This window comes from Vombatus ursinus, unplaced genomic scaffold, assembly GCF_900497805.2.
Source record: "Vombatus ursinus unplaced genomic scaffold, bare-nosed wombat genome assembly UNPS02014816.1, whole genome shotgun sequence".
Taxonomy (NCBI): domain Eukaryota; kingdom Metazoa; phylum Chordata; class Mammalia; order Diprotodontia; family Vombatidae; genus Vombatus; species Vombatus ursinus.
The window spans coordinates 18,162,793-18,183,839 of NW_020954594.1; the positions used below are offsets into that span (position 1 = coordinate 18,162,793).

Genomic DNA, 21,047 nt, shown 5'->3' on the forward strand with positions numbered 1-21,047 from the left:
ATTGTGAAAGCTAAACTGGTTGTCAGTGGTTAAATGGAACTAGGGTGCAGGGGGACTCATTCCTACTATAATAGTAAGAAACCGTAGGTGGCGCCATTTGCAAAAGGCCCAGATACCTCTAACTCCCTTAAGCAATCAGACAACCTGGGAGGAAGAGTGAGATGTAACATACCTGGCAGTGGGAGACAGGATGGCTGGTGTTGCAAGTAAAAACAGGTATGTTTGCAGGATTATAATTTATCAATTTTAAGAAATGAAATATGGGGTGAAAAATCAATATTTGTCAAAATAAAAGTTTTAAAAGTATCTTTGACGTGAAATTTTGCTTCATCTCTCATTTTTCAAGTGGTCTTTGGGCTTCTGATGATAGTAAAACTGGGTCATGAGGCCTAGTACTTATAGCACATTAAGATTATATTGTTTCTGTATTCATGAAGCAGTTAAACAGACAATTGAGCATGTAATAGATTAGATTTAAATGTTTATAAGATTACATATGCAGTAATTTCTCCTTATTGAAGGATTCATTATCATTGTTTAATATTCACAGTGACAATTCACAATGTCAACTGACACTTTACCAGAAATGACTTAGCATTTGGTCTTCTTGGCTACATGGTTTCTGCATGGGTTTATAGGTACACGTTACAAAATATCAGATTACATATATTTTATTCCTTGACATGCTGGTTGGAAGTAGAAAGGACAAATGAATTCTTCCTGATTTAAAAAAATGCACATTTATATCTATATCAAGTTTTAAGTAACTCATTAGGCTTAACTCTTACTTCTTCCCATGGGTATTTTATATCTAAAAAAAAAGTTCTTAACCCATATAAATCTCTAGTTGGTAAAATGGAGGAACAGAGATAGAAGGTACCATATTTATATCTATATTCTATATCAATGTGTCTGTATCTATATATATCAATGCATATAATACGTGGAGTTGTATAACATAGACTTATGTCTGAGAAATTATGTAAGTGTGAGTATGTATTTATATGTGCATGTATATGTACTTATATATGATGAATTGCATGTATATACATTCATGTATAAGAAAAAAAATAAATGAAGATCCTGCCAAATCAGTATTGGCTGAAAAAAAACTCAGGAGAAGGCATATTAGCTCTCCTTAAAGATATAGGGGCAACTAGGTAGTGCAGTAGATACACCACCAGGCCTGGAGTCAGGAAGACCTGAGTTTGGTTTCAAACAATTATTAGCTCTGTGACCCTGGGTAAGTCACCTGACCTCTGTTTGCCTCAGTTTCCTCATCTATAAAATGGAGATAATAATAGTACCTACTTCCTAGAGTTGTTGCGAGGGTCAACGAGATAATAGTTGTAAAATGATTAGCATAGTGCCTTACACATAGTAAGTACTATATAAATGTTCATTATTATAATATAAAACATTGTCATGTGGAAGATTTAGATTTAAGCTACTTATTCCTAGAAAGGAGAACCAAGAGTAATAGACAGTAGTTGAAAAGAGACAAATTTGGATATTATACAAGAGAATACCTCCTACCAATTAGGGTTAGCCCAAAGTGGAATGAGTTGTTTTGAGATGAAATTGTTTCTTTCTCATGGATGGTAGGCTTAGATTACCTGTCAGGTTGGACCTATAAGGAATTTTCACATGGACTTGTCATAGATGCCCATTAAGACCCCTTCAAAATTTGTAATTCTGTAAGTCTGGAAATAGGAAAGGAAATGATGAATTTAGTAATATGTACTAGTAGGTCTCAGATACTGTTGGAATTTTTTTTTTGAGTGTGAGAAAACACTGGTTAAGTTGCTTTTGAGTTAATTTAATTTCTTTTCTTTTCCAAAGTTGCTTTGAACTAGTAAATTATACAATCATAATTTTCTTTACATACCTATCTATATTCATATATATGTATGCTTATATATGAGAATACATATATTAATCACATTTGTATATACACACACTGAGAGTTTCAGAATACTTTTTTTTCTTCCTTTTTTGGTGAGGACATAATACTTTCATATCTGAGAGACATTATTGATGGCTTCTTATCATATTCCTAGAATATTTCACTAACTAGCTCCAGTTTTTGAATAAAATCATAGGCTTAACAAAAGTGGTAGGGTATTTATTTGTTTAGAGTTTATCTACTAAAAATTTGATTTTGCTCCTATTAGTGTCTTGTTAATGTTCTGTTGCACAGTAATACAGTGTTGTGCACAGACATATAACATAGGCAACTACTATATTGTCATTTTGCTCTCATATATTTGTGTTAAGATTCTAATAAAAGTTTAGAAAGGTAGATTGACATTCTAAGGAACTATGAGATAGGTATAAACAGTGTTTTTCATATAGCAGATTTACCAAGAATAACATCAAATGTCCATGAAATAGTTCTGTAGTCAAATTTAGTTTTCTAAAAGTTATGAACGTTATTGTTGTGTATGAGAACTCTTCCATACATTCATTAAATTCCATTAGTGCCCTCTAGGAGTAACTAGGCGACACAGTGGATAGAGTGTTGGGCCTGGAGTCTAGAAGACTCATCTTCTTGAATTCAAATCTGGCCTCAGACACTAACTGTGTGACCCTGGGCAAGTCACTTAACCCTGTTTGCCTCAATTCCCTCATCTGTAAAACAAACTAGAGAAGGAAATGGCAAACCACTTCAGTATCCTTACCAAGAAAACTCCAAATGGTGTCACAAAAAATGACTGAACAACAACAAAAAATGTAGTCTAGGAGCCTATAGGGTCAAATAGAAACTTCTGTATCTGTCATTTAAAGCTCTTCTCAACCTGTTCCTTTACCTTTGCAAGTTTTTACACAATGTTCCCTTCCATATACTCTCTACTCCAGTCATACTTGCTCTTCCTCACTTAGTATACACCATCTTTTTTCTCCATGCCTTTCCACTAGCTGCCATTACGCCTGGAATGCTCTCCTTCCTCATTTTTTTGTCTTGAAATTTCTGGTTTCCTTCAAAACTTACCTCAAGTGTCACCTTCTACATCAGTCCTTTTCTGATTCTCCACCTGCCAATATCTACATTCTCAAAACTATATTTTCATATATATGTAAATATAAACATATGATTCTTCACTATTGGATTAGGACATTTAAAATATATGGTGATGGTGTTCCAGTTTTGGGAATTTGTCAAAGTGGGCTTTGTAAAACATCAAAGGAATGATGGAGTCAAGAAAGTGAAGAAAACCATGTTGGAGGAAATCCCATGTAATTCAAAGGGTAAAAATGGACAAAGTGAATGGGAGGAACTACTAATATACCAGTAGAAATTAAGCTTGGTGAATATCATGGGAGAGTAGAAAAGACAGTGGTGAAATGAGAATTGAAATGCCAGATCAGAAAACTCAGAATTGGAGCAGTAATGAGGTGGATTTATTTTCATTTCAAAACTTTGATGGCAGAGTTTATTACAAGAATCAAAGATCCCATTATAAAATGTGCACTATTTCATCTCCAAATGAAGTTTGGGGTATGGTTTTAGTTAGTATGGATGATGACTACCTTCTGTCTAAACAGTGGATACTGCTCCATGACAAGGGATTTTTTTTCTTTTTGTTGTTGTTGTTTTTTGTTTGTTTTGTTTTGGTATAACTTGAATAAAAATTCCTTTCTACTTTCCTAAATTTAATAAGGATTCCTTCTTGCCTTCTTCTCTTTCCCACACAACCCCACCCTGCCCTAATCTTGGTCAAATAAAAATCTAGTATTATTCTTTTACTAGGTGAAATATATATCACAAAATAGACTACAGTCATTTCATGGAGGTGATTCTTGCATTTTGTGAACCCTGAAATCCTTGGGTTTCTGCTATAACATTTAGCAACAGGATGTGGGCCACAATTGTTGTTACATATGAACACTAAATTGGGTTTAACTTGTTTGAAATTCGCTATCTTTGTTTCAATTTTTAATTCCTTAGCTTCCTTTAAATTTTAAAACATTTAGAAAAATAAAGATAATCTATGTAAGCCAATAAGCTGGCAATTTTAAACTCTGAAAATCCAGTTATAGCAGGAAGTAATATTAGTGAGATGTGACAGATACCAATACAGAACAATTAGTAAGCTGAGAATAATGGCACGGATAGGGAACAATGTCTAATTTGTTTGTTGCTTTTTTTGTTGTGGGGTAGGCTTGTTATTCACTTGTTACATTAACAAAAAAAATACTATGTATTAAAATCTATTTGTATCCAAATCTATTTGTATCCAAGAATCTCTGTTTATAATGCATTTGAAATGTACTTTTCTTTGTAACCACTGCTTTCTTTAGGAAAAAAAAAAGTGAACAAAATCAAGCTTCTTTAATTGGAGGGATGGGGGGAGGGAGGTTGTGGATGAGAACATGTTATTTTCATTAGCTTTTTCAGAAGTTAAAATTATTGAAATGTTTCCCTTAGAAATGGAATTTTGGACTGTAACAATGCAAATCAAAAAAGATTATAGTGTATCAACTGTTTATCATTATTTAGTAAGATAATTATCTTTAAAAAAAAAAAACCCACCCTGCCATTTTTCCAGATAAAAAGCTGTGGTGGGCAGACCAAAACTTAGCTCAGCTGGGCACCTGCAGCAAACGAGATGGAAGGAACCCCACTGTCCTCCGGAATAAGACTTCAGGGGTTGTGCATATGAAAGTGTATGATAAAGAAGCTCAGCGAGGTAAGTCACACTGCAGTGTCTTCAAGCCGCCGCCTTTGGAGCACACAATGCTTCTTTTTTCTTTCACATTATTTCCTCAGATTAACAATTGAGAGAACATATTTCTTCTCATGATTATCTGCAAACGCAAAAAAAAAAAAATGCTGTCATTTTCATTCTACAGAAGAGATGTCTTTAATATAATGTACATGATTAACTTTCCAAACATTGGCTAAGGAGCTTTGGGAATTTTAATTAATCAGGTCTTCAAAGGGTCTTTTTATCTTTGTCTTGATTGGGGAAAAAAGAAAGGAGTATCTGCTAAAACAAAGGACAACATTGTGCTAGTTACTAGATCAAGATAGCTTTAAAGCAGACAATGTCAAGAGAAGAGTTGTGCATCCAAATTACTCTATTATTTGCCCCTCAATGTTTTTTCAAGTGATTTTCCTGCTTCATTTTCCTTGTCCAAATGATATGCAATGAAATGGAGTGAGAGAGCAAAGCAGATGGTTTGCATAGGTGGTCTTGTCATAGTGCCCAAATAGTTCTTTGATGACAGTCAGTGCTGCCTCACACCTGCTAATTTCTCCTTAGATCTTACTCTAGAATCCCTAACCTCAGTAAAAAAAATATTCTCCCTAAAATGCACAAACAAAAACCTCATTTCTGATATCTTCTACCTCTCTTCCAGCTGGGAAAATCCTCAGTTCCAATCCTTTCTCTCTCTAGGGAGATGAATAGCAGAAAGAAGTCTCTGGTGGGGAAGGGGGGGATAGCTTTACCCTGGGAGGGCTTTGGAGATGGTCTCCAGGCTAGAGAATACCTGGGTGAACAGCAGGGGTGAGGAAGGGATGCTCATAGTTGTTAATGACACTTGGCAGCTGTCAGGCAGGAGTCTCTGGAATTGTTTAACAATTAAACATCAAGCTTATAAGTAGGCAGTAAGTGCCCAGGCCAGAATTTCATTTTAGCTGACTTAAATTGGGCATGGAATAAAAATTTGGTTTGAAAACCTCATCTCAATGACAGAAAAGAACTGATTTCAAGCAGATATTTCATTAAAATGTCATGTTTTTAGAGAAATGTTTTGATCTAAGTTTAATAATAATTTAATAACATTCATAAGAACACTTTAAAATCTACTCAAATTTTCTTCCCATAAACTATGTAAGGTAGGCTGTTCAAGTATTCTTATCCTAATACCCATTTTACACATGGGTAAATTGAGGTTCAAAGAATTTATGTAGCTTATCCAGGATCACACAGAGTCAGAAATAGAACCCATGTAATCTAATTCAAAATCCAGTCTTACCACTCTACCATATACTCTTAAATTTGCCATTGAGAAAATATCCTTAACCATTACTCTTCTTTGTCCCAGTTTCTTCCTTGCCATTATTTTCTTTCATTTTTCTTTTCCCCCCATTTTCTAGGAATGACAATAGGATAGGGCTATACTGGTATTCAGTTATTTTTCAGTCATGTCTGACTCTTTGCAACTCCATTTGGGGTTTTGTCGGCAAAAATGATGGAGTGGTTTGCCATTTCCTTCTCCAGCTCATTTTACAGATGAGGAAACTGAGGCAAACAGGGTTAAGTGACTTGCCCAGGGTCATATAGCTGGCAAGTGTCGGAGGCTGGATTTGAACTCAGGAAGATGAGTCTTCTATCATTTCAATAAGGTCACATTTTTTGTGTTAAAGATAAGTTTAAATTTCCAGGATACATGTAACAGGATTGTAACTCCTATATTTGGGGTAGTATGGACTTTATCTTAATAATGTAAAATAGTTAAAAGTCTTGCAATAAAAAAAAGATTTTCCAGGGTAGAGCTAACTAATATTGTAATAAAACATACTTTATATTCAGAGGTGTAATAAGGATTGGCATCTGGAATTTTGTATGGTCAGTCAGTCAAGAAGATTTTATTAAAATCTTGCTATATGTCAGGCTAAGCTAGAAGAGTGAAAGAAAGGTAAAATAAGATCTTTGCCCTCAAGAAGCTCACATCCTAAGGCAAATAACTGAACAACTAAGATATGTACAGTGAAAAATGGAAGGTAAACACAGAGGAAAAGTACTAGTAGTGTGTGTGCAGGAGAGAGAGGTCCAAAGAGGGATCATCTAGGCCTATAGAAGAAATTGAGACATAAGCTGAATTTTGAAGGAGTTTAGGGAAGTTAGGAGGCAGAGGTTAGGAAGAAAGAATGTCCTAGGCATGGAGGACACGAGCAGTGAAAAGGTCAGAGTAATGAGACTGGATATGCAAGAAACAAGAAGAAGGCCCATGGTGTTGGATCATAGATTTTATGGATGAAAGAAAAGTGTAGGACTGGAAAGGTGAGAAGGGAACAAATTTGAAAGGATTTAAATAGCAGAAGACTTTATTTTTGAGGCTAAAGATAGTAGGGGGCCACTGAAGTATATAAAGTATGAGGATAACAAGAACCGACCTGCATTTTAGGAAAATTACTTTGCCAGCTGAGTGGAGGATAGATTGTAATAAAGAAAGACTTGAGGCAGGGAGACCAATTAGCAGGCTATTGTAGTAGTCCAGATTGAGATGATGAGAGCCAGTTGCAGGATAATAACTGTGTGAGTAGATAGAAGGGGATGTATAGGAGAGATTAAAATCCTAAGGGCACCTTTATTCCTTTATCAAGTAGCAACAACTGTGTTGTTCTTTAGTCCTTTCAATCATGTCTGATTCTTCATGACCCCATTTGGGGTTTTCTTGGCAAAGATGCACCATTTCCTTCTCCAAAGAACTCCAACAACTAACAAGAATGGCTAAGTAAAATTGAAAGCATTCTTCCTCACCCCAGGTGAACTCCTTCCTAGCTTGGCCCTGCCCAACTACCTCCCCAGTAATTCATCTCCAAGCAGATCCCTGCTTAGTAGTACTACATCCTCATATTCCAGAATCTCTGCCTTCCTAGGTTTTGTGTCTCAGAGTTCAAGGCCTCTCTTTTTTTCCTCACAAATGAATGTATCTCAGAAAGTTAACTGAAACCTGTTAATAATCACACAGGATTGAAATGAAATGTAACTGAGAATCCAAACTCAATAGTCATTATTTTAAGTGTCTTTTCCTAAAAAAAATAAATAAATAGAAAATGAACTAGATTCATTCAATCTTTCTAAAGATAAATTTCATAATGACTGCTGACACTCTGTGTGTGTGTGTGTGTATGTGTATGTGTGTGTTTAATTATGGGCAATAATAGAACTTTGTTCTAGAACTGTAACACAGAGAGTACTTCACTTTTTTTTTCCTTCTAGATGCAATTCTACCAAAAATTTTTATTAAAGGGGGAAAACCCACTTAGCATGGTCGTGATTCCTTTTACTTTTGTTACCATGATTTCCACAGCATTTGATCCCAAAGACTTGATCTTATCGGCCCAAGTGGACATTTTTCGCCCTGGGAAATCATTCCCTGGGTGAGGAAGAACTCATTGTACTTGATAATCCACGGTACACTTTAACTGAGTTTGCATTATAGTGACAACAGCATAGTGTCCAGAAGAATGTACTGATAAAAGCATCTATATTCAAGACAATCCCATTAACAAGATCACTGCAGGTACCTTAAAAGTTCCATTAGTATGAAATATGTGCAATTTCAGACTATTTAAGGTGTTAACATTACTATCTCCTTGAATTCCAAAGTACAATTAGACACTTCATTTATCATCTTGACATAGATCGCTGGAGAGTTGAGGCATCTTGTTAGTCAAATGGGTATCTTTTATATAAGATTTGGGGCATAGGATAACCTCAGTACCAATTCAAAATATTAGAGTCACCAAACAAGAGAATTTAACAGATGAAAGGGACATTAGAGAGCTGAATTTAAACTAGTGTCTATGATTATATAGATATCACTGTCAAAAATTATTTTCTTGAATCACTCATTTTTTTCTATTTTTGAGACATTTACTACATGAAGATATCTTATTATCGTACGTTATAATTTATAACATTATTTTTTGTGAATTTCAGTAGGCTATCATCTGTACACTAAGAAAATAGCAAATACAAGAATGGATTTCCCCTCCATACTGTACCTACTGTAACACATTACTTCTCAGATATGTCAGTTATGAAATTAAATTTTTTTTTCTATAAAGCTCATTCTTGGAAAGCAAAGCAGTCAAAATCATGCCAAAACTCATAACCATCAAGAATACTTATACATAATTGCAGATCCTACATTGTGCCAAAGTCTCTACATGCAGAGTTATGTGTCCCTGGTTTTGTTGTTTTGTCTGGGGCCAATCCTTTCCAAGGCTACCTGGCACAGTTGGATTCATACTAATTTCTTCAATTGCATTTTTTAGTTATAGGACTGATAATGCAAGCAATGCTGCAATAGTTCCAGATGGCTTTTATCATCATAAATTTAATTACATTTTATGTTCATTTTATTTTTCACAATTAATAGAGGCTCTACCACTTTGTTTTGACTATTCTGATGATCCTCAGAGAGGATTTCAGAGGCAATACTCTTTAGTGAGCTAAACAAAAAATTAGAATTCAAGAGAAATGGGCAATAATTGAAGCTCCATGCTGCTGCAGGGTGATATTACTTACCCTCTTGTCTTTGTTACCCAATTCATAATATGGCTGGGTTCAGCATAGGCAATGATTAGAGAAATTTTAAAATAATAATATACCTTCTGGGTATTGAGTGAGCTATGGTCTGGGTAGACATTAGACCCTTTGAGACCAGATAGCTGGATGGACTATTTTTTCCATTGGCTGTAGTTTAGAAAATGTAGGAGAATTTGGATTTTTCTAAAGTAAAAATAAAGTACTGTGATCTACTATAGAATAATTATGTTGAATGTATATTTTAAAAGCATATTATCTCTCTTAAATTAAAGAAATGCTTAAGTAGGACAACATTATCTACTTTTTCTATAACATTGGAAATACCTAAATGATTAGTCCCTCTTCTCTTCTCTGACTATACTTTTTGCCTTGATCATCTCTAAGCATTCTACCTCTAAATCCCATGATTCTATTACCTTATATACATACCCTCATGACTTCAGTTATTGCCTACAAGAAATTGATTGGCAAATTGATATGTTTACCTCTTTCATCTCCCCAGAATTCCAGTCCCAGATTTCCCTCTTCCTAATAGATATGCCACCTCCTATTATACAAATTTCAACTCAGTACTTCTGAACAGTTAGTGCCCTCCATGCCACACACAAACAATCTATTCCTTTTCATCCTGAGGGATTGTTTTCCATGACTTCTGAAAAATAGTACACAGGGTCAATCCAACGTGCTTGAGCCCTGCTATAGATCTCTTAGCATTGCAGACATAGTATTGAAGCATGTAAGCTATCTGATGACTGTCCTTCACTCTTCTAAATTATCCACTCACCTCTTAATTCAGTCACACATCTCAATCCTCCTTGCCATTTCTAAATTTCTTCATTTGGAGCTATGTTACAACATACTCATGCCCATAAGGTACTTCTCCATTGCCTTTTGGATGACTTGCAACTTCAATTTGTTGGCATTTATGCAATTTCTTGAGTCAAGGTGCATCTTTTTGTGGATGACATCTGTTTGCGGATGACATTGTACTGAATGTGCCAAGACTTGGAACATTATAAAGTCTCCTAAAGGAGGTCTATAGTCTTTCAAAAGAACTTGCCCTGATTGCACACATAGGAAAAAGTGAACAAAAGGAGATACATTTTGCCCAGACTATGATATCTCTTTGGTTGGACAACACAGAGCTATTCTATCAATTGTATAGCTAGGACAGATATTGTAGATAGATGCTGAACTGGATCCAGGGTAAAATAGAAAGAGAAAAATAGGATATATTAAACCTTGGGCAAATCACTTTCTTTCTTTGATTTTGTTTTCTTGTCTTTAAGATAAACAGTTTTTTTTGTTTCTTATAATTTGTTGCAGTAACATTGCATTATGATCATTTCCCATTAAATGCAATAATCAATCTTAGATCAGGAGAAGAGACGATGAAATGCATTTTGCCTTCCATTATTAGAGAGATGGGGTCACTACAGGTACAAAATGGTAAATAATATACATATAAGGTTAAATAAGTCTTTTTGCTATTGCTTAGCTTTTTTTTGTCATAAGAATAGTTCAGTGGTAGGAATATATAAAGAAATGATTGTAGTGGGAAAAAAATTCCAGTAGTTAATTTTTAATAAGAAGGTAAGATTAAATGGTTTTCTAAGGTCTTTTCCAATTCTAAAACCTATGAACTATTCATAGTATTATCCAATCTCCAAACAAATAAATCCTTCTCATTCCCAGCCATGATTATTATATCTTTCCTCTACCCAATAATAATAATAATAATAATAATAATAATAATAATAATAATAATAATAATTTCACTTGTTCTTATTTCCTATAGAATACAGTAAAACTTCTTGGTTTTGGCATTCATGGCCTTCAACAGTCTGGTTAAGTGCCACCTGTCTAGCTTTCTCTCAGGCTATTCCCATTCATACCCATTCAAGCATGCTTTACTGCTTGATATTCCTTGTTGTATTACTGCCCTTTCCCAAATGCATGCTTTTGTTGAAGTAATTTTTGTGCATAAAATGTACTCTTCACTCTATCCTCCTTCTAGGGATATTTTCCTTTCCTTTAGGTTCTCAAACCAGATATTATCTTGTCAACAAAGCCTTCATTAAACCACCTCACTCCCATTCTCCCCCTTTGTTTGGATCTTCCCTTCACCGTTTATCTTCCTCTGCTGATTATTGGCTCACCTACTCTTCCTGTCATTAGATTGTAAGCTTCTTGAGACTTGAGTCTATTCTGTTATATTTTTGTTTCTTAATGGCATTTATCTAAATATCTGAAGTCTCTCTCTCTCTCTCTCTCTCTCTCTCTCTCTCTCTCTCTCTCTCTCTGTCTCTCTCTCCCTCTCCCCCCCCCCACCAAAGGCAAGGAAGTTTATAACATTTTAACTTACCTTGATGATAATTTTATTCTTCAATTAGCAGAAGAAACAATTGGGAGAAATTCTATTTTGACCAACAAGGACAAATTGATTAGTGAAGTAAAAATTATGGGAATCTTGGAAAGAAATGAGCAATACACCTTAAAATTTGTAATAGAAAAGTGGGAAACCACACATATTCCCTAGAATTGGGGGAGCAGATTTAAAAAGATTTAGAAAAAGCAAATCCTGACCAAAAAGAAATGAGAATTTGTTAAGAAAGAAAGATATCTAATTCTGATGGTCAAGAAAAGAAGTTTTCTAATTAGACTAATGTGGATATATAGGGAACTCACAGACCAACTTATATTTTAAAAAGGATATGTACAGAAGATATACTCAAGTTCAATTAATGAAGAAAGAATACAAAATTATAGTATTGCTCTATAAGAATAATGTCAGGAGTGCTAAAAGTCAGAATGAGATGAAGCTGGCAAGGAATGTTGAAAATCATATAAAAGGTTTTGGAGCTATATTGTGGAAAAATGAGAACCAGAGAAGGGGCAGACAGGGCCAGTGCTTGAGATGATAACAAATGGCAGAGAGAACACAAGGTCACTTAACTTTTATGAGTCCTCTATTTTATTTAGTAAAAAAAGAATTAATGCTAGAAAGGAGCAACAAAAAGTAGCAGAGAGAATTAAAATCCAAGACAAGTGGAGATAGCAAATATATATATAATATATATGTATGTATATATACATACATACATATATGTGTGTGTGTGTGTGTGTGTGTGTGTTAAGATGCTGTTAACAAGGTCAAATCACTAAGACCAAATTCTATCCAAAGGCATTGGAAGAAGTGGAAGATGTCATAGGGGCATTGAACTTTGAAAAGTGGTTAGTGAACAGTGGAGGCTGTAAATTTCTTGATTTTAAGAAAGAAAAAACAGACAAAAAAGGATCAATCAGCAAGATATATGTTCACTACAACTTCAGTTACTGGCAAAACCAATTGAACTTATTTTAAAAAATGACTCATGAAGGTCTCTAAACAGAAACAGTAATTATAAACAGTCAATATGGTCTCATCAAGAATAATGCCAGAAATGCCAGAAATCAGGTTTAAACCAACATCTTATGCCATATAGCACGTTAAGCTCTGAATATAAAATGTGACATTATGACAAAATTAAATGAGAACAATATTAAGTACCTTTCACAACTGCCTAGCACAATTTCTGGCACATAGTCAGTACTTAACAAATCTTGCAGATGGACTGATGGACTGATGGAGGATGCAAAAGATAAAGAAAGAAACAGTTGACTTAAATGAAAGTACAAAAATAAAATTCAATCCAAATAACCAGATAATATCCTTCTAAAAACTAAGGCAAAACTGGCTGGGAGTCCAATTATATATGAGAAAATTAGGGACAAATGTTAGTAGAAAATTAGGTAAGATCAGGAAAGCAATGTGTGGTGGCTATGCATCAACAAAATTATTTTATAACCATCACTCTGGAAGAATAACACATTTTTCTAATCACAAAATCACTGATTTAGAGCCTCAAGAATCTGAGAGGTCATCTAGTCCAATTTTACAGTTGAGGAAACTGAGGCTTAGGGAAGATTAAGGCATTTGCTCAAGGTCACAGAGATATTAAGTGGTATATTAGGGATTTGAAACAAGGGTCTACTAACTCTAGATCCAGCACCATTGCCACTCTGCCAAAGATTAGTAAATGCATTAAGAAGAAGAATAATATAGCTAAATAGAAATCGTATTAGATATATGTGCATGCTGGTAACCCAGAACTGAATAGATAAAGTCAAGAGAAAGTCCTATATAGAGCAATTTATGGTATTCAAAATAACAAAATAAAGTTTTTAATTACACCTTATATTTACTTTATCATTCTTTGATATACAGTCTATATTTTTTTCATCTTTGTAACATCTATCTCTTTGAAAAATTTTCTTTTTTCCCTTCAATTGAAGCATTGCCTTGGGTCAAAACAGGGATCCTTTATCATGTGATTGTTTGCAGCAGAAAAGCAGGACAGTGTTGGTACATCAGCTGCCCAAAAGTACAGGTTTAAGAAATTAAGAGTGAGCTAAGGGTAACAAGCCTAATCAAGCATCAAGGTACAGAGCAGAAACAGAGAGAGGCAAAAAAGAATGAGTCAGACATAGAATTTGTTCCTTTAGAGCATGAGTAGCAGGGAGGCCACTTCCTGGTAAGCACAAAGAAGCCCAGAGGACAGAACTACTTCAGTGAGGCTGAGAACCAGAAGAAAGAGACCACCATCAAAGTTTTTAAAATTGCTACTCCTCCCCCTTTACCTGTCTTCTTACTTTTGAATAGGAAATATCCTTCCTGTGATGTATTTTAGATACATATCTCCTTCCTCCAATGCACATTGATATGTATGTCATCAAATTTACCTCCTTGTTTTGGGATCTTGATTTCACATTGTTTCTTATTCAAACTGTGTGTATTTGTACATTATCACCTGAGGCCTCTGGTTTAATTGGTAGTTGTTTATGTTTTTATTCTCCCTTGAATTTGAATGTTTCTACAGCTGTTGTTCTGCCTGCATGTCAGATTCTATCTAGGATATATACATATATATGTATTTATGTATGTATGTATGTATGTATGTGTGTATGCATATACATATCTGGTAGAGAATTTTCTCCTTTCCATTAGATTTGCAAGACCAGGAAAATCCATTTTTACGAGCTTGTTTAATTCAGGGATGTTCTGGGGCCAGCTTGAACTAGTTTGTGAGAGCCAATTGTTAAATTTTCAGTGTGAGCATTTATACCTTGGAAATTTACAAATACTACAAATTAGGGCTTGATTTATTATTTTGTTTATTGTTGAGGCTTAAGAAATTGATAGAGAAAATGTTAATAATTCAGATTAAAACTAAAAGTGTGTTATCTCTGTGTTTGTGTGTATGTTTTTGCTCAATTTCCCTCCCACTTTTTATACCTTACCTATATTACTTTTCATATCTTACCCACATTACTCACTTACAATTCATGTGTCGACTTTATATTTTTTCCCAATATTATGCTGCTGACTCCTGTAAGTTATATTACAGTTCGCTGTTTCCCTAAATGCAAAATCTTTGCTTGGAGTCAAACCAACTACTATTCTAAATAGGATTTTATAATGCTCAGCCAGTAGGCATGTCTATATTAACAAAGAGCAGGAGTTTGTGTCCTGATTCCTTTGAAGGCACTCTGGTGAAGTCTATAGATTTCTGATGAGAAAACTGTTTTTAATGCCTAAGATAAAATATTTAGTACTGTGAAGGAGACCTACTATACTGAAATACAGTTATCAAAATATTTAAAAAACAACAACAGTAACAAACAAGTCCAAGGACCCAGGTTAAGAACAATTGACATGGAGGCAGTCTGCTATAGGGAATAGAAAATTGACTTCAGGGTCATGAAGACATAGATTCAGCTTTTATCTTTAACTGATACTGGCTGTGTGACCTTTGAAAAATCCCCAAGTGACTTAGGCAATTCCCTAAGACTCTACATTGTATACAGTTATTGATGTGTATCAGTGAAATGATTTTGGTCATTGAGGTTTTCTCAGATCAATAAAATCACAGATATAGAAGGAAAAAAAAGAACCCCCCCATACCATATTCTTTTTTAAAATGGAATTCAAAGGAGAAACATGATAAATATAAAGTTCTTGTATGCTCAAAAGTACAGTTGACTCTAGCTGTCAAAATGATTTCTAAGGACTCACTAGAAATTCTAGGTTCCTTTATTCAAATGTGAAACTTTTCCCTAGGAGTAGAGAAGAAAAGGAATCAAGTGGTCTTAGTTTATGAGATGAATGTAGTAACTTTTAAAACTGAAGGGCAATCTGAACACTTAAAATATGGTACCACATGTTCTGAAATTTAACACTGAATCTTTAGTGTCAGGTACAGGAAATAAGCAGAAGCTGGTAGATCTTCTGATGTGGAATCCCAGAAGTTGAGAGTACTTCACAATTCCGAAATGACAGAGCTTTTGACAGGTTCAATTGAACAATTAAATCCCATCAGACTATCTTGAGTTCAGGAGATAAGAAATAATGAGCTGCACTGGTATTTTGCATTTTCCATAGAGTGATATTGATATATAGCTTTTCATCATGCTTTGTAATTCTCACTGGATTTACTGCACTTTGTATCATTGCCTGAACATGCTGCAAATGGCATTCCATGTCCTAGCATAATAAAAATGCTATAAAAATTGGATAGTTAATGAACTTGCTGGATGAGATTGTAAATTATTTAAATTCACATCATCAGTTTTAATTAGCCAATCGGGCCTGGTAAATTCTATAGGACATCTCCATGGAATACCTACCTGTGATTACCTGACTGATGTTTGTCATTGGTACTATACTGTAATAAAGAAAATTATTATGCCAGTTAAATAGATGACTCTTATGGGTATGTTTTAATACAGTTGTAGGGAATTGTGTTTCTAGGCATGGTGACTTTTTTCATTGCTTTTCTAAAAATAGATGAATTAATAAAACATCTTTTATTTTAATAGCACAGTGTTTATATTTGATCAAGTCATATTATTCAATACCTGTTTATGTGACACACTTGGACAATTTGTCTATAAAGAAATGATGAGAGTGTTGAAGAAACATTTATAAAACAAAAAATACTCTGGTCTCTGTCCCTTTAAAGCACAGTAGTGGACTAACATAATGTCCCTGAAAAATCAATCTGTGTTCTGTTCATTTGTATATATAGACAGACTTGTAACATTATCTACAAATTAAAATTATTCAGAAAAACAAAATGTAGTGCTTTTAATAGCTACCACGTATCAAAGAAGCAGCTGTACTATGTAACTCATGTAGGATCAAACTTTTTTTTGCCTTTTTTTTTTCTTTTTAGGTAGCAATTCCTGTCACCTAAATAATGGTGGCTGTTCTCAACTTTGTTTACCAACATCTGAAACAACCAGGACTTGCATGTGTACAGTGGGATATAATCTCTGGAAGAATCGTATGTCATGTCAAGGTATGAATTACCTAAAATTTTACCTATATGTTACTTTGCTCAGTTACCATTATAAATATTGTGGATAAAACTGACAATTAGATAAGCAAAAAAGGCAGAAAAAAAGCCAGAGATGCTATGAACATTAATAGAAATGGTTTGATTTTTTTTAAAAGTAGATTTAGAATCAGAGGCCCTGGCTCTGCTACTTACAATCTATGTGACCTCCAGCAAGTAACCTTCCCTCTCTAGGCCTCAATTTTCTCATTAGTAAAAATAAGGGGGTTTGGACTAGAGAATATCTTAAATTTCTTTTAGTTTTAAATCTGTAATCCTGTGATTCTTCCAAAGTCTTAACACTATGGGATTTCATTTCTTAATTTGTGGCCTTATCTACAGATACTAATTCTTTATACATGTTGTAATATATGTATATACATATACACACATATACATATATATATACATATACATGTATATGTGTATACCCACATAAATATATCATTTCAACTTAGAATTCATATAGTGCTTTAAGATTTGTAAAACAATTTACAAATTTTTGGTAAGGATATTATTTTATCGTCACAATAATTGTAAGGACATTATTTATCCTCTTCACAATAACTTTGGAAAGTAAGTGCTATTATCTTCAGTTTATAGATGAAGAAACTGAAGCCCGGAGAGGTAAATTAATTGCTGGAGGCCACACAGCTAATAAGTGTCTGTACTGGGATGTAAACCAGGTCTTCCTGAGTTCAGGTCCCGCATTCTATCCACTGTACCAACCAGCTGCCTGTATAGGAATATCCTTACATACGACTTATGTGAATAAGGTATGGGAAGGTCATGAGGAAAGAGAAAAGGATTAGTAACTTTTAGGGGTTTGAAATCATATCTAATTCATAACATCATTTTGGCAGAAAAGTCATTTTCCACAAGTTGGTTCCCCAACAGTTGTATTTAGCCTTGATTTCATCAGTGCCTGTAGTAGGAAACAGAGATACAGTACATTAGTTTTCCTGCCTACTCTAATAAGTAATGTTTTTCTATGTTTATGAATATCAGGCCTTCTTAGACTCTAATTTATTTCAGTATAATGATGAGTATCATTAACTCATTGGTAAAAAACCCTTTTCTTAGAGAACAAATATAGTCCTTTCTTTAATGTTCAATGCTACAAGGGCCTTAACTAGGTATTGCAGCTACTTGGGAGCAGACTGGTAATACTGAATCCATTCTTACTTTGGGAAAACAAAAATAAAAACAATGCTTGGCTCTTTCAAATTAATGCCATTGCTTAACAAGCAAGTTTACTATATTTTTCAATGTAAGATCTGAAGAGAGAAAGATTAGGACAAACAGCAGAGGGCATGGAATTCTGAATTACAGAGATTTATTCATTACTCTTTTTGTTTTGTTTTGTTTTGTTTTGCCCCTGATTTGCACACATGCTCTCATATGTTCATTTATAGCAAGCAAATTGGTGAAAGTGATCAGTCACTCTGGTGACACAGAGCACATCAATGTACCCATCAGCCTCATTTTAATGGAATATTTCTGAAGGTTTCTGCAAAAATTCCATTAGATCGTAATAGTTACAAGGCACATCAACAAAGTACATATGGCTATGTAAGTAAGGCTAGCTTGTGACCTTTGGTGTCCTTAAAAAATAAGGATGGATATCTATTCCAATATTTTGAAAACATTTTTGTATCTCATATAAAAACAACCAGAATTTCTTATTATTCTTATGTAGTATTTCCTTCAGCTAACTTCAATAATCCACAATATATTCATACAAATACATCATTTCCACCTGGCATTTTTTCATCTGTTCATACTAACTCCAAGACTCCTCTGTATTTTGAACTTTTTGGAGTGAATATATTGGATTTATATAAATGGTTATGACTTTACACATTTATTTTTCATGATAGCAATATTTTACATAAAAAACATCTTTCTAGACTTACTAGTCTATGGTTTTTCACAAATGTGTCTAAACATCACCAAAAACAATATTTAGAATATTAACTATTGACAATTTTCAACAAATTTAAAATTCAGTAACTTAAATATTTTGCTTACCTGATTTGGAGCAACTACTTTTTTAAAAAAATAGCATGGTATTTAATTATGACAACAGCAAAGTAAATAAGCCGAAAAAGTAAGACAGTAAAATCATTGTCAGATCTCACCCTCTTACACCCATGAAGACACAGAAACATGTACAATATCCATTCAGGGGAAAGATTTAGGGCTATTTCCTTGAACTAATCCTCCCAAAACTAAAGCACCAATGGGAGGAAAAATTCTACCCCAGTGTCTTCTACTTGAAGTTAAACCACCATTTTGAATTTTACACCCCCCACCAAATTTTGTGCTTTAAAAATGTTTTAGTGGGGAAATATGATGGTAATGGGCCTTCCCCACTTTGGAATACCAAAATCATAGCCCATCCTTTTTCTCCTCTGAATATATGGTATTCTTCTATTAGTTGAGGTCTCCAACCTCAAAGAAGTAGTTCTCCAAATAACCTGGAGTACTATGAGGTCAAAAGAGATAAAGTCATTTCCCCCAGTGAATCTAGAATACCCTGAGAAAAAGATTAGAAACTCTAGCTTTTAAAGATTATGATTTTTTAGAATAGACATCCTAATTGCCAGACCAAGCTAATCCTTTTACAATCTTCTTTTCCAATTATTCAACATTGCCATCTGTTAGCTGGATGAATCTTCTAGCCTTGTCTGCTTGGCCTATTCAGAATTTATCTCTGCAAGGGAAGTTCTCACCCCATTCTGGGACATTCATCTGGGTTAATCCCAGTTATATATGTTGGACATCAACTAACTGGAACTTTGTAACTTTTTCATATCCTTCATTATATGAGAGAGAAATAACAAGAAGCAGTATATGTATTCAAATAAATAAATTTTAGAAAATGTCCTGGGGTCAACACAAATTTTACATCAATCCTGTGAGAACTGGTCTTCAGAGTTTTTAGTCAGAGACACTATAAGATACTGAATCCTTAGGTTATATTCTGTTTAATATAAAGAATTATTTATTATTTACCAAGATACACACACACACACACACACACATATACACTTACATATAGATACATACCTACACACACATATATTAGTAAGTAGTCATGGTGTGTGTGTGGGGGGGTGACAACAGAATTTTATAGAGTACTTTTACATAATATTACATAATATGACCCTGTGATTCCTATTTTATCAATAAGGAAACTCAGTACCAAAAAAGAAAATTAAATGCCATATTCATAACAAAACTATTAAGCAACTGACACAGGGGCTTCTTGTTCTGATTCTAAATGAACTGAGGAGTACGAATACCCTCCAGCACATTATATTTTAAGATACAATAACATTTATGTGGGAAAGCACTATTCTGTAGTAGATATGGGTTGTTCGATTCCACAGTTGATAGAGCACTAGACCTGGAGTCAGTTAGACCTGAGTTCAAATCTGTCCTCAAAAACTTTTTAGCTGTATGACCCTAGGCAAATTGCTTAACCATTATTTACCTCAGTTTCCTCATCTGAATAATGGGGATCATAATAGCCCTACCTCCCAGGGTTGTTGTGAAAATCAAATAATATTGTAATTCTAAAGTGCTTGGCATAGTGCCTGGCAAATAGTAAACACAATGCAAACATTGTTGTTATTATTATTATTAGTTGGATTTAGAGGGTGGAAGACCCAGATTCAGATCATTCATTTGACACATACCCACTCTGTGACTGTGGGCAAGTCAATTAATCTCTTAGTATCCTAGGCAATTCTCTAAAACTTTAAGTTTCCGAAGAAATAACCATTTCCATTGGTAGAAGGAGTTTCTTTCCTATGAATTCCTCATACAAATAAAATCACCACAAACACAACAAAACAAACAAACAAAAACTGATGGGACCAGAGATTAAAGACACAGAGACTGAAAAACAAACACTGAATGTTAGAGCTAGAGGGGACCTTTGACATTATCTAACCTATTCCATTGATTTTATAAATAAAACCCAGAAAGTTAAAGTGATTTTCGAAGACACAGAGCTGGGATTTGAATCCAAGTCCTCTGACTGCAAAGCCAGTGTTCCCTTGGTGTTATTCTGCATTGTGCCTTCTTGGAACTTGATGGGATTAAAATACTTAGTTAACTGAAATGAAGACATAGCATTATGTACAAACTCAAGGATACCACATTTTGGGGGTAGTTGAGTAAGGTGAAGGTATCATGGGATTCTTTTGTTAAAAGTGGGTGACTGAGGAATTGCCTACACATCTTTCAACTTACCAGAGTAGGCTTGTTAGAAGAGGAGGAATTGTGTAATTTGCTTAAATGAAAAAAGTGA

At 34.3% G+C, this 21,047-nt stretch overlaps 1 protein-coding gene across 1 annotated transcript in view; it reads left to right on the forward strand.

The window, feature by feature from the left end:
• Positions 1–21,047, forward strand: part of LRP1B (LDL receptor related protein 1B) — a 2,189,733-nt gene that overhangs the window by 1,517,930 nt on the left and 650,756 nt on the right. Inside the window, exons 33-34 of the mRNA XM_027835590.1 lie at positions 4,551–4,691; positions 16,565–16,690. Of these exons, the coding sequence (XP_027691391.1) occupies positions 4,551–4,691; positions 16,565–16,690 (267 nt within the window). The remainder of the gene's footprint in view (positions 1–4,550; positions 4,692–16,564; positions 16,691–21,047) is intronic.